A 13621-nucleotide genomic window follows, 5' to 3' on the forward strand; every position below is an offset into this window, starting at 1 on the left:
TGGAGGATATGAATACCAGAGTCTTGATCATTTATTCAGTGTAGTTAATTTATGTTTTGCTAAATCATATTTGTTTGAGCTTATTTATTGTATTTTATTTAGTTTAGTTTAATCTTTAATATAATCTATGATTTGCTAAAGCATATTTCTTCTTGAAATTTTTTAATGTTTTGCTGGTTAAGGATGAGGCACATGGCAGAGACAATCTAGAAGAAAAACCTAGAAGAACAGTAAAACAGTACCTTGAATAATGTTTCTTTATTTTTTCTGGTGATTTTTTATAGAGATTTGTATCTTTTCTTGATTTCTTCTACTTTTTGCGAGAAGTTGGAACGTTTCTGCAGAATCGTAGTTTGTTTCGAATGTCCTTTGAATCTTGACGGTTTGCGTTTTGATTGAGAAAGAAGAGGAAGAGTGAAGGTATTGTGGAAAGGTGATTAAGGCGCGTGCGTTGGACGCTTGATTCTAAAAGAGTAGTGCGCGTGTTTTTTTCTTGGACTTGGAGCAACTTGTATAGCTTGTAAGCCAAAAAGATTTGTATGTGTAGCATGCCTGATTTTAATTTCTAATTAGCAGAGAATTTAGAACATCATTTATATTTTGACAGCATCACTTATGAATAACAACATAACATAATACTCCATAGCATTTTTTTTTAATAGCAATTTTTTCTGTTTGCTTAAATATGTTCATATTTTTTTCAAACAATATCAATGCTCCTTTATTTTTTACACCAAATAATATCTCAAATATATTTTATATTTACGCATTATAGTCTTTATTTATCTTGCCTGCGCATGGCGCGAGTATCTTGCTAGTCTTTATAAAATTAGTCACTTTTTCTATTCATTTATTTTGGATTTCTTTAATTATGTATAAATTTAAGTGATAGTTAACATTAATCAAGAAATATGTTAATTAAGAGTGTAATTTTTTAATGTATTTTCTTTATAATTTATTTATATTCATGCTTAAAAATATTAAATAGTTCTTTTTAATTTTTTCTAGATGAAAGCTATAAGTTGTTAGATTTTTTTTTTTTACATTTAATTTTACTTCTTAATTGAAAAAAAGAAAAAAAAAACGATAATACTTTTCTTGTAATATCTAGCTCAAGGTTAAGTCTTGGTTGACCCGGTTTAATGAAATTGTTGTTAGACTTAGAGGAACTTTGAGTGGTTAGGAGATCTTGTAAAGAATTCACAAATCAGTGTGTTAATTGAAGGTTAAATGATTACTTAAGAAAATAAAATGGAGTCCATAGGAAAATGTTGGGTGATGTTGACATGTCCAAGAAGTAATGACTAATGAGTGAGGTGATAAAAGAAAAACAAAAAATAAAACATGAATTTGGTTTGTCTTGGAGCTTGGAGGCAAAAATAAGAGAGAAGCTTGTCCCCAGACGAAAGGTGAAACCCCTCAATCTTTTGTCTAGATTGGTTAGGACTTAGGAGTTTGTTAATGGCTAACAGTCTAATACTAATCACTCTCTGTGGATGTAGGAACTAACTCTATTAAGGAGAGATTGCCCTTCCATAACTTATAAAAATAATAGATGAATACAAAATACATATCTTGAAGAAAACATGCACAAATTTTCAGCTCCTGCTGGATGCTATATCAGACAGAACGATGGAATGTTGCTGCAACTCAGAAACCTTAAAAAGAACAAAAGCATTGTGCTACAACTCAATTTACTGCAAGATGCACAAGACGTCTGAAATACAGTTAAACAACTGAGGTTAGATTGATGTTAGTTAGTATTACTAAGTTACAAACCATAAAAAAAGATTCAAATATTTTTACTGGTATACAAAATTTGTGATCAGGCATTTCATTTTGTTTTTTGCCTCTTTATTCTCTCAAGGGCACCAAGCCGACTCTCATTATCTTGATCTTTAGTACCATCCGCTTCTCCATTCATTCCACCCTCGTCTCTACCTCGAACCAAACTGCCAAAAACAGCAGAAGGAACATCTTTTTGTGCAATTTCAACCTTTTCCTCATCATCAGAGTCACTTTCTTCTGGTAACTCAATATCCTCGTGATTCGCACTGACTCTTAACCCTCCATCAGTCTGTGATTCAACTCCAGCACTCACAAACCCTACTTTTCTCTCTTTGGTCGCTGTATCGTTTGTTGCTGGGGCTAGTTGCCTTTCTAAAGCAGCCATTTCATCCTCAGGGACCCCAGCCTGTTTCAACTTGTCTTTGGCTTCATCAAGATTCACAGTCTGATCCTTTTGCATCAGATACTCTGGCAATATGAAATGTGTCTGCAGAAACAATAGAAGTAATGGTTAACAAAAAATAAAACATACAATGTTACAGACTTACATGGTAAGCCAAAAGGAAAAAGACTAGGTTACCTGGCTGTAGCTTGCAGAGACACTTCGTTTAATGCGAAGCATCTCTCTGAAGGTATCTTCGTTTCCATGCTGAACTTCAAATTCATGCCACTTTTCCCAGAATTCCGGATCTGATCGTGGATTGGCAAACTGAGAGGCATGTCCATATATTGCACGTGCTCGATCTATTTCTCCCAAGCTTTTCTCCAGCTCAGCAAACTTTAGGCACATAGTTTTGACATCTTTGTCCGGAAGACCAGATTGAATTGCCAGCTCATAGATCTGCCTAGTTTTGGGTACACCAAATATCTCAGATGCACGAGCAATGTATATTTCATACATGCTTAACTTCTCATCATTAGGAACAGCCTTAGTTGCTTCATCGTACACTTTCATGGCTCGCTTGGCTAGTCCATAGTCCTCCTCCAGCTTAGCATATTGCAGGTAAAGAGGCTTCACTTGATCAGCTGGAGCCTGTTAGGTAACATGCACCCAAATTTGGATTAGCTTGCCATCATATATATTGTACTCGGCATTAAACAGCCATATTTGACAAAAACAAACAGATTATTAGAATAAAACATTGAATAATGAAATTAAAAGAAGATTAGTAACAATGATCCTTGACAAACTAGAAACAACTTCCGTACAACTAATGTGAAGACAACACAAGCTAATGGTAAAAGTTACTCTAATCCATTAAACATTTAGATACAATAATAGTATAATACTATATAAACATAAATTGCATAAATAGGTTGCAGTACATAATAGTATTGTATATGCAGGGAAGATTGACTTTCTAAACAAATTTCCCGTCTGAGAATCTCCCACATAAGCGGTTATCAATATCTCAGATAAAAAATGAACTAACTGCTTGAATAAGTATATAGAAGCAATACTTTCTGCAATGATAAGGTTTATACTTTATAGACACCAGCGATTCTCCAGGGAATCTACATAATCCTGAGCTTAACCTCCTAATTCTACCTACTCTCATTATGGTAAAATAGAAATTATATTGAGAAGATTGATAATTACAGAAAGCTAGGAGGATAACAGATTTTCTGTACAAGAAAAAAAAAAAGGATGAATATCAATAGTGTGTGGCTTTCTAATCTCTCAACATATCAGAGATAGAAAGTCCTCTAGAAAAACATCTTTGTCTAAAAATCTGTCTAAATACCAGAAAGTGAGATGCTACTGCATACATTGGAACGCTAACACAAAAATCCTGGATAGGGGAATTATGTAAAGAGGGATAACTGATAAAAATAACGAAAAGTAAACCCAAAAAAAAGGAAAAATAAACATCCAATGGTCCTCCCAGAATCAGAAGCAAGGGCCCTTTAGACAGTACCTTCAAGGAAACCAAAGACTTATAGGTAGTATAACACCATGGGGCCTCCAAATTTATAGACAATAGGCCCTGTTCTACATAAGCTAAAGTCTAAGGCCGCAATTGTACTGCTATAATAAATATAAATATCAAACTTTCAACAAGCACAACTTCAAATATCACAAGACTACAACTAGTCTTCTCGCACTAAATGGAGCCAGCTACATATATTACATAATGCCCTATCATAAACTAAGAAATAATCAAACCATCAAAAATTTAAAAGAGATCCATGCTGAAGCCTATCACCAAAGGAATGCCTCCCTAATATCTTTCTTATCCCCATTTTTATGACAAAGCTCATTGGGCACACACATTCTCTTAATAATTCTCCTTGGTTCCTATCAACCTCTAAGATTTCATAATAGACAAGTCCAACACCTCAAACATAGAAACTTGAATCCTAAATTCCTAATGTCCTTTATTTTACGTATATAGGCCAAAATATGGTTTAAAGTCGTTTTAACCTAAGCAGAACGAGAAGTATAACTGATCAGGTAAAGAGTAGTTGTATCCCAAATGGTAGAATGACCATTAAAACCCTAAAAGAGTAAATCACCAAGTGACCCTACACCATCAAAATTCACTCTTTCTGCTTGGAGGATGACTATATTGAGTATATTCTTGCACAGTAAACCTTAATTATAAGTATCATACAAGCTTAATCACATTACTTAGTACCCTTTTATAATAAAAAACACATAGCACACACATATTAGCATTAATCTACACTATTATTAACCTTCTACACCAAATAAAAGTAAAACATCTAGTCTTATCACATAAAACTTGTCTAAAAAATCTATCATTGAACGTGTGAATAGTGCTCCAACCAAATAACTAACCTACAATTAATCTGCATCAACATGACAACTTGAAAGTTCATAGCACATACATCTTAGCTTTAATCTACACTATTTTTAACCTTTTACCCCAAATAAAAGTAAAACAGCTAATCTTATCCCATAAAATTTGGCTAAAAAATCTATCATTGAACATGTGAACAGTGCTCCAACCAAATAACTAACCGACAATTAATCTACATCAACATGACAACTTGAGCGTTTCATGTAGAAGTAACCAACATTCTATGCATTCAAGTTGCATAATGTAAATTATAGGCATACAGAATTCAAAGAAATACTAACTTAAGCAGACAACTAATAGTGGGCCATTTAAGGAAACAAGTAAAGAGGTTTTTTGTATTTTTGATAAATTTGGAACATAATCCAGTTCCCATATCATCATCATAAAACTTGTAAAGAACAAATAATTTAACAACACTTGGCTTCCACAAAAAAAATAATTTACTTACCGTTTCAACTGCATTCTCAAACAGCTCTCTTGCTCTCTCCAATTTTGTCTTTCCATATCTCTTCACAAATTTAGACAGATATGTGACCCATATGTCTTTCACATGTGGATACTTGAATATCTTCACCCCTCTTTCATACACTTTAAAAGCATCTTCAAAGTATTTATGTTCCTGTATGCATCAGTGTAACAAACTATCAATATCAACCCAAATCACTAGAAATCATGGAAAATAAATAAGAAAATAAGTATTAAACACAGTCTTTGCTCCATACCTCCAGAAAGTAGGCATAATTAATAATTATTTGTGGTGTGGCTATTCGTAAATCTAATATCCGCTCATAAACAGCCCGGGTAGACTCCAAAGTACCTAGACTCTCCTCCAAATCGACGTAAAAGGTCCACAATCTCAAAGATTTATGCAACTTCATCTGAACTGGTTCATTCCCATCAGCAGCCACTAAAAGTAAAACATAAGGAAAAAACATAGAACTTAGTTCATTTCCCTCAACAAACACAATTGATATCAAACTACTAGAATGGAAGTACAATGTATTAAGCAACATCAATTCAAGAATACCTCTTCGTTTGACTTCAACTGATGGTTCTGCTGTAGCCCGCCTCATAAGATCAAGTGCTCCTTTAAAATTCTTATGTCTCAACTCCATTTCTGCCCACTCACACCAGACACTAGCCAGATTATCCACAGTTTTATAATTCACTTGTACCGCCTTGTCAAATATGACCCGGGCATTGGCAAGATCTTTATGATGTTCATACAGCTTGGCGAAGGCAACCCACAAAGTATGAGGCTTTCCCACTGCCTTCATGGGATCAATTGTCCTGACAGCCTCGGTATAAGTCAGTATCTGCCTCGTAGGATTACCCTCAAAAAGCTTCACCCTCCGATGCCACTGCTCCACATTGTGAGGATTCTGGCGCAATAGCACACTGTTAGCCAACTCCGGCCTCCTTTCCATAAGGTAATCAAAACGTGCCAACCTCAAGTCTATGTCATTCTTGTCATTCAACCAAAACCCACGTAAGATCTTCCTCTCAAAATCCTCCCCTTTAAACCGAACATCCTCCTCTTCCCCATCCCCAAAACCGTTTTCTTCACCATTATCTTCTTCCTCCTCGTCACTCATTCCCATCTCCTCCATCTTGTAAGCAAGCATGCTCTCCTCAAACTGTGAATACGAATCGAAAATCACACCGAAATCCCTAACAGTCACAACAGTTGACATCCCTTCTTCGAACACATCCCTCGCCTTCTCGTGCAAACCCCTCCTAATATAATACTCGGCCAACGAAGTCCACAACCTGCCAACCTCATCAGTGAACTTCCTAATCCCGCCCCTAATTATGGCATCTACATTTAACCCCGAGACCTCATTAGCATGCCTAGTGAGCAATTCACACAACTCCAACCACAATCTATGCCTAGTCTTCCCCTTAATCGAGAAAAACGTGCCATCATTCAAAACCGAAGCCAACCTTTCAGCAGCCTCCTGCCACAAGCAAGAATTCACCAAAAACTCAATAAAATCCTCAATATGGGAAGGATCATACTTCAAGTACCTACGATAAACCCGAAGAGAAGTCTCTATGGGCACACCCCTCTGACTCACGAAAACCAAATAGGGTTCCCAGATCCTATCATGCTGAGTGACCGGCAAAGCGCAAAGAGCTCGATCGAAGGTTCTCCTGGTTCTTGTAAGAAGCTTCTGGTGGGTTAGGGTTTGGAGGTACATGATCCAGATTCGAGGCATCTTGTGCATAGTGACGAGAGCACGCTCGAAAGTGTTGTTGAGTGTGTCGTATTGAGAGTGAGTGATTGGGAGGTTTCGAACGAGATCGAGGCGCTCGCGGAGGTAAGCGTGCCAGAGCTTGTAGGAACCTGGAAGGGCTTTGAGAGCGCGTTCGTAAATGACGAAACGTTTCTTGAAGGGAGATTCGGAACGAGCAATTAGGTATCGCCACCATAGCTTGAGGCTGAAAGGGTTTCGGAGAATCTCTTCCTCGTACAGAAGGTCGTCTTGGGAAGGGTACAGGTCCTGAGAAATTGACGATGATGAAGGCATCACGGCGGAGGAGAATTCGGATACGGAAGCTTATCAATCTAAGAACAGCAGCAGCAGAAAAAGTGTGATGAGAAGATGTAGACTAGTAACGACTGTGCAAAAATAAAAATTGCATAGTTTTTATGAAAATAATTTTTACCATATATAATTTTAAGACTTAATGTAATCCATCAGTATTTTTTGGATGCCATTAAGATTAACATAATTTTAAGACTTAATATAATCCATATCAAAATAATTTTGTTAACTAAGATTAACAAAGTTTTCAAAACAATTTTAACAAGGTCAACACAAAAATTAACATGCTTTAACAAAGATTAATAAAGTTTTCAACCCAATTTTAACAAGCTCAGCACAATAACAAGAGTTAATCAACCAAGAACAAGTCAGTAACAGAACTAAAATTTATTTTCAAGCAGTGAGCAAAGCTAAATCAACCAAGAACAAACAAGGATGAACAGCGAATCAGTATCAATTTATCATCAAGCAGTAAGTCAGTAACAAGATTAATCAACTAAGAACACGCAAGAACAAGCCAGTAACAGAGTTAAAATTTATTATCAAGCAGTGAGCAAAGCCAATCAACCAAGAACAAAGCACTGAACAATTCTAGTGCATCCTGGCATTACCTTCGGCGAGGGCAGGGAGCAGAGATTTGAGGGAGATCGCCGGACGACGAACACGATGGACGGACGACGAGCGAAGAGATGCGGAGCAGGACCTGGAGACACTGGCGTTGGGCGAACGAGGGGAGGGCCTTCGAGAACAACGAACCAGGAGGATTGGCGAACGACCACCACGAACCAGGCGGCGACGGTGAGATGAACGGCGGCGCTATGGAGGCTAGGGTTTTCAAGGAAGAGCTGAGATGGAACTATGGAGGCTAGTGGTTTCTCGGTGACAGCGTGAGAGTGAAAGGGGAGAGACTGGTTTCTGGGTTTGAATTCAGAAACCCTTTTGATGAAATAGCAAAACGGCGTCGTTTAAAGGAACCGGTCGGTTTTCAGAACCATCATCAACAGTGACAACTCCACCGAGAATGTGCAAGAATGGCTAAGCACTGGGGAAGCTATCAAGCTAAGACCGAAAACAACAAGGGTAAAATGGGTACATCATATCGTTTCATGATGAGATTAAATTAATTTTTTAATTTCAATTTCTTCTTTGAGGCTGATTAATTTAGGAATCTATTGTATATTGAATTATTGTGTATGTATAGAAAGAGACTTGAACATTATCATATTTTATTAACATAAAAAAAATCAATTATTCATATAAAATAATATTAAGATATAAAATATATATTAAAAATATTTAGAACAAAACATATAAAAATATATATAAATCTATGATGTTTGTATTTTATAATTATTTTTTAATATCTATAAAAAATAAATTATATAAAAATATTATATGCACATCATAAATTAATCATGAAATCAGTTATTATATACTTATATATTTATATATATTAATTTACATATTTTTTAATTAAATAATCAACTATTAAAATAACCAAATTTACTATGTTTACAATAGTATAATAAAACTTTTTTATGAAATGTTAGATATATATATATTTTTATATACAGTAATTAATTAGTGACTAATTTTAAATATACATGTATCATGATTAAAATATGTATCGTATATAATCACCAAAAAATAAGTAAATTTGGACGCTATAAAAGACTGATTAAAAACTTTTATATTACAGAAATGCAAATAAATGCTGAGTAAAATTACAAAGGTCTTCAAATTTATTAAACCATTATTCCACGTAAATCAATTTTTAATTCCCTCCCGAATACACACAACACCACTTGTGAAATATTGATTCCAGTGATCGTTGCAAACATTAGTAATTAATGATACGTTATTTGAGTGTGGTAAATTTGATTTTGTAAGTCCATTTGAAATAATCTAATAGTGAAAAATTGAGTAATATACTAATATGTATAAATTCTTAGATTTAAATCTCATTCGGCAAAAAAAAAAGCCAAAACAATTTTGCAAAGTTAGGTAGTCCAATGAAATATTTGTAGAGTTGAAACCCATTTTGGCCCCTGAAATTTTCGACCGGCCTCAATTTTGACCCTCAAATTTATAGCTACCCAATTAACACCCTCAAATATTAGATTGTATCCCAGGTTTGTCTCTATAGCTATTTCCGTTAACGGATATCTGATATGACACGTTAAGTTAACAATGTGTGTATCCACGTGACATGGCAGAATGGATGTGTGATGAGTGATTGAGGTGGCAAAAGTTGAATGAACTCAATCTCTCCAGCAAAGTCTCGAACCTAAGCAAAGTCTCGAACCTATGAGTTCATTCAACTTTTGCCACATCATTCACTCATCACACATCCATTCTAGCAAGTTGGGTGCCACGTGGAACGTGTCATATCAGATCTCCGTTAACGGAGATAGCTACGGGGGCAAGTGTGGAGCACAATCCAATATTTAGGAGTGTTAATTGGGTAACTATAAATTTGGAGGTCGAAATTGAGGCCAGTCGAAAATTTCAGGGGCCAAAATGAGTTTCAACTCAATATTTGTACAATGTGTACAATGGGGGTTTAGAGATGTTCGATTCAATATTAGAGATATAACCATTAGTGTTACCTTTTCCTATCAGTTTAAGCTTTTGGGATGAGTGGTTTCATGACATGAGATGTTTATTATCCCGGTACCCAAATGGTTATTCTGGATAGTATGAGTGATGTTCATTTTATTCATATTGAAATTAAACACACGCGGAGGGAAAAAAATAAAAGGAATAAAATGAGAGCAAACTCGGCAAAGAGAGAGAATGATTTTAATTAATATATATTATATATATTTTTTATAATTCAGCTCAACGGTTAAAACAACTAGAACACCGGTATTTCCAGTACACTTGAAACTCTTCCTAAGTTTTATATGACATGGATAATCATAGTTTTGAAAAGCATGCATTAATACTATACATCATATCATTCATATGTATCAAAACATATGGTGGAAGTTCCTCTAATCCCATTACATCTATTTCCAATTGTTCATTATAGCAATAGTTAGTTACACATTACTACAAGGCAAGGAAGCTGTCATCTACTCAAAAGTGTTAAATACATATGGTGATTTGAGCATTGTAGGGGAAAGGTTGATGCATCTACCCTTCCCGAACCAAAAGAGGAGGGAAGCTTGTGTACCTGATCTTCAATATTCTCACCACCGAAATAGTTAGATTAAACAATAATTATTGCCTCTTGAATGTCATTTCTATTGAAATTAAAAGCATACGATTAACTAAACAACAATCTTTTGACCATAGACTTGTTGCATTGCAAACCAGGCAGCGAGATAAATTTCTATTAATGATGAAAAGGACTGCACCACGGGCATGTTGATATGGGGAAGACTAAAACAAAACTGGCAAATGCATAATAATATAGGCTGCAATATTGTGCTATGAAATTCTTCCATAAAGAGTTACTATAAATTCAATTCCCAGTTAGAGAACCCATTTATTACAAACCATGACATTTAGAGTTTGAATAACTATTTACATCCAAACAATATATGTTTTTTTTGTATATAAAGCTCTACATGTTAAAAGTAAATAACATAATTAAACAGCAGAGTATATATCAAAGGGGAAAAATATTATGTAGTGGAGAACATAACTTTGGGGCTAAAATACTCACAATTAATAAACAATAAACCATTTTACTGCATTGCTAATATATTCATAAAAAACGGCCTGTATGTTTTGTGAAACAACCACCAAAAAAGTAAAAAATATTGAATTGTGAAAATTATGCATATTCTAATGGGCAAAATTTCTGTATGTTTTGCGAAACAAACACCAAAGAAGTCAAAGATATTCTATGACATTGAGGGAGAAGGTACAAGCAAATTCCAGAACCACCAAACCAAACCAAACCCTAGCAATGATTTGAAGAGCTCATTTTTCCATGCCCAAGGAACAAGACCAGACAAATTAATCCTTATAAAAAGTAATCAAAAGCTTCAACAAATATTTGAGGAACACAAGTCATATTGACGCATAAATTGGACCAAAGATGCAGTCTTTCATTTAATACTATTTTTAAGGCAAAACACGAAGAGAGAATAGAGATGGTGAGAGATTGTACCATATGTAACCGATGGCTACTTTTAATTTGCATGTTTTGGAGCTCCTCGGTATGGTAGATAATGCCTGGCGGATGCAATGTTTATACTTTAGGCCAAGATTTCGATGAGCATAGATTTTCAATGTCTTCAAAATAGGTCCTCTCTCTAAAAGATATGCAACAAATGCGTATTCATCTGCAGAGTCTTGATATCCATTAAATTCAAAAATCTTGAGATGTGATATAACACAATCAGGATCCTTCATTGGCAGTGTCCAACAATTAGGTTCCTCAGGTTCCACTGTGGAAAATTTCTGGCAACAATAAACAAAACTTATCAAAATATGCAAGTAATGAACATAAATAGACACAGCTAAACTAGAGAAGTGATCATACCTCCCGATTATGAAGAGTGAGAACTTGAAGCATATGGCAGTTATGAAGCAATTTTATCAGATATCCGGAGTTGAAATATGGAATTTGAAGCTCTAGATTATGTAAACGGGAAAATTCTGGCAACTCAAAAGCAGGAGCACGAAGCAAGCACTGTGTGTAGAAGATAAGAAGATAATAAACACAACACATAACTAAAATTCACCAAAAACTGGAATAAGTACATCGAGTAATCCGTTTAATGGACAACAGAATTACAATAAGAATATTACCTTCATAGTGGAAAGTCTCAAGTCCAACAGTTTAGTTTGGCGGAGTGCCTTGAGAAGCTGAAGCACCCAACCAACCAGCTCTTGGTCTTGATCAATATCAAGATGAGCTTCCACCATGTTGGGATAATCGCTAATTGAAACCTGCAGGCATCTTGCCCATAATTTGATACTTAGGTATTCGAGTAACGGGGTGTCTATCACAAGATCCTCAATATCATTAATATCTTCTCCGAATATATCTTGCATTAAGGTTAACCGCTTCAAGGAATCAGGCATGTGGATTTCAGGAGGTTGGCTCGCATTAAGTGGGAACGATTCCTGTAAAATGAGCTCGAGATTTTCAAGAGCCGGGCAACCAAGTAAAACAAAGTCTGGGTCCACATAGTTGAGATCCAACTCTAGGTTCTTGAGGGATGGCAAATCAACAATCCATCGTAAACAGTCAAAAACACATGGCCTTTCAAAACAAGAGACTCGAGTGATGCACTGGTTAATACCTCTTCAGGCAATTGATACGTTGATTTCCAAACTCATTGAAAGGGGAATAGTTCTTGGAGGTGGGGTCCAACAACAGTATGAATCCATGTTTTGATGGTTTTCTTTTCACCTCTAGGTATAACACAAGCGAGGCGAAGCTTCTTGACATGGGGAGCCTTGCCTTGAGCGAAAACTGCATTGACGAAAGCAATGAATCGATGTGTCCCACCAGGCAGATAATAAGGATTCTCTTCACTATTGTTTAAGTCCAACACTAGAAGATCCTTCCAGAGCGAGGATGCTGGTGGCCATGGCACATCTTGTTGGGAGGAACAAGAGAATGTGGCAAAGCAGGGAATCCGGTAAGCTACTGATTAGGTCTATTTTGGGGGTTCCTGTTCTTGTTGATTCCTCCTCTTCTACTTTTCTTTGCTTCCCTTTCGGCATTGTCAATTTTGACGACACTACTGAAAATGTAAATGAAGGAATCAATGAACCGATTGAGCTGGATTTGTTTGGGATTGAAAACCTTTTCATGCACAGCATAAGTCTAACATTGTGTACATATAAGTAAATGTGTGAATGGTAATCAATCTACGTGAATCAATGTACATGAACCGAACATGCAAAATTAAGTGGATAAATAAAGAAACAAATTCAAAATCAACATCTCAAATACAAAAGATAGAACCTGCATATCATGCCGTGTGGGTTGAGTCTTGCTACTTGCTCGGTCATGCAGCTACTCACGAGTTACAACAGTGTATAATTCTTACTTTCTCAGTAGGATTTAGCATTTCTTTGGGCCTTTGGGCCCTCTTTTATATGATTCTACGATTGTATTCATTAGTTTTTTTATTTTTTTATCTAATTGTATTCGTAAGTTATATATTATCTTTGTCACTTTATATATATCACTTTTTTAGGAACCAAAAATATATATCACTTTTTTTTTAACAATTTATATATTTTTAATATCATTTAGTTGTAATAACATTATTAAAAATTATGATTCATGAAAAATAAAATTAAAAAATTAAATATTATTTTTAATTATCAAAACATTAATAATATTCATTCTTGTATGTTATCTAATAGATTTATCATTGTACTATAATATTTAAATATAAATTAAAAAATAAAAAAAATAACTATTTAAAAAATTAAAATAAAAAATAATTATACAAAATCAAATGAATAAACTTTAATTGATTT

At 35.0% G+C, this 13621-nt stretch overlaps 2 protein-coding genes across 5 annotated transcripts; both read right to left on the reverse strand.

Moving 5' to 3' along the window:
* Nucleotides 1-1677: 1677 nt before the first annotated feature.
* On the reverse strand, nt 1678-8310 carry LOC112777339 (uncharacterized). The gene is made up of 6 exons (XM_025821693.3): nt 7774-8310; nt 5641-7182; nt 5336-5520; nt 5062-5232; nt 2369-2821; nt 1678-2275 (listed from the first exon to the last, which is right to left on the reverse strand). Exons 2-6 carry the CDS (start codon nt 7142-7144, stop codon nt 1835-1837), a joined length of 2754 nt encoding a protein of 917 aa, XP_025677478.1. The 5' UTR covers nt 7145-7182; nt 7774-8310; the 3' UTR covers nt 1678-1834.
* Nucleotides 8311-10084: 1774 nt separating this feature from the next.
* Nucleotides 10085-13197, reverse strand: LOC112779481 (F-box/FBD/LRR-repeat protein At4g26340). 4 transcript variants are annotated; one of them, XM_072227804.1, is made up of 5 exons: nt 13098-13195; nt 11930-12873; nt 11661-11810; nt 11286-11578; nt 10085-10340 (listed from the first exon to the last, which is right to left on the reverse strand). In XM_072227804.1, exons 2-5 carry the CDS (start codon nt 12203-12205, stop codon nt 10301-10303), a joined length of 759 nt encoding a protein of 252 aa, XP_072083905.1. In that variant the 5' UTR covers nt 12206-12873; nt 13098-13195; the 3' UTR covers nt 10085-10300. The 4 variants fall into 4 exon arrangements, with proteins under 4 accessions (XP_072083905.1, XP_029151843.1, XP_025679557.1 ...); XM_029296010.2 differs by having other exon boundaries at nt 10085-10345; XM_025823772.2 differs by having other exon boundaries at nt 10085-11578; nt 13098-13197.
* Nucleotides 13198-13621: the final 424 nt, after the last annotated feature.

The sequence above is a fragment of the Arachis hypogaea genome, chromosome 19, assembly GCF_003086295.3.
Source record: "Arachis hypogaea cultivar Tifrunner chromosome 19, arahy.Tifrunner.gnm2.J5K5, whole genome shotgun sequence".
NCBI lineage: Eukaryota > Viridiplantae > Streptophyta > Magnoliopsida > Fabales > Fabaceae > Arachis > Arachis hypogaea.

What these genes read in the sequence shown, in the direction of transcription:
- LOC112779481 (XM_025823772.2), bottom strand. Translation starts at nt 12,205, where the DNA reads ATGCCTGATTCCTTGAAGCGGTTAACCTTAATGCAAGATATATTCGGA. An exon ending in TGAGACTTTCCACTATGAAG is followed by an intron (nt 11,811 to 11,929) that starts GTAATATTCTTA and finishes TTCTACACACAG; the next exon opens with TGCTTGCTTCGTGCTCCTGC. An exon ending in TCACTCTTCATAATCGGGAG is followed by an intron (nt 11,579 to 11,660) that starts GTATGATCACTT and finishes TATTGTTGCCAG; the next exon opens with AAATTTTCCACAGTGGAACC.
- LOC112777339 (XM_025821693.3), bottom strand. Translation starts at nt 7,144, where the DNA reads ATGCCTTCATCATCGTCAATTTCTCAGGACCTGTACCCTTCCCAAGAC. An exon ending in ATTATGCCTACTTTCTGGAG is followed by an intron (nt 5,233 to 5,335) that starts GTATGGAGCAAA and finishes TGATGCATACAG; the next exon opens with GAACATAAATACTTTGAAGA. An exon ending in TCTCTGCAAGCTACAGCCAG is followed by an intron (nt 2,276 to 2,368) that starts GTAACCTAGTCT and finishes TTGTTTCTGCAG; the next exon opens with ACACATTTCATATTGCCAGA.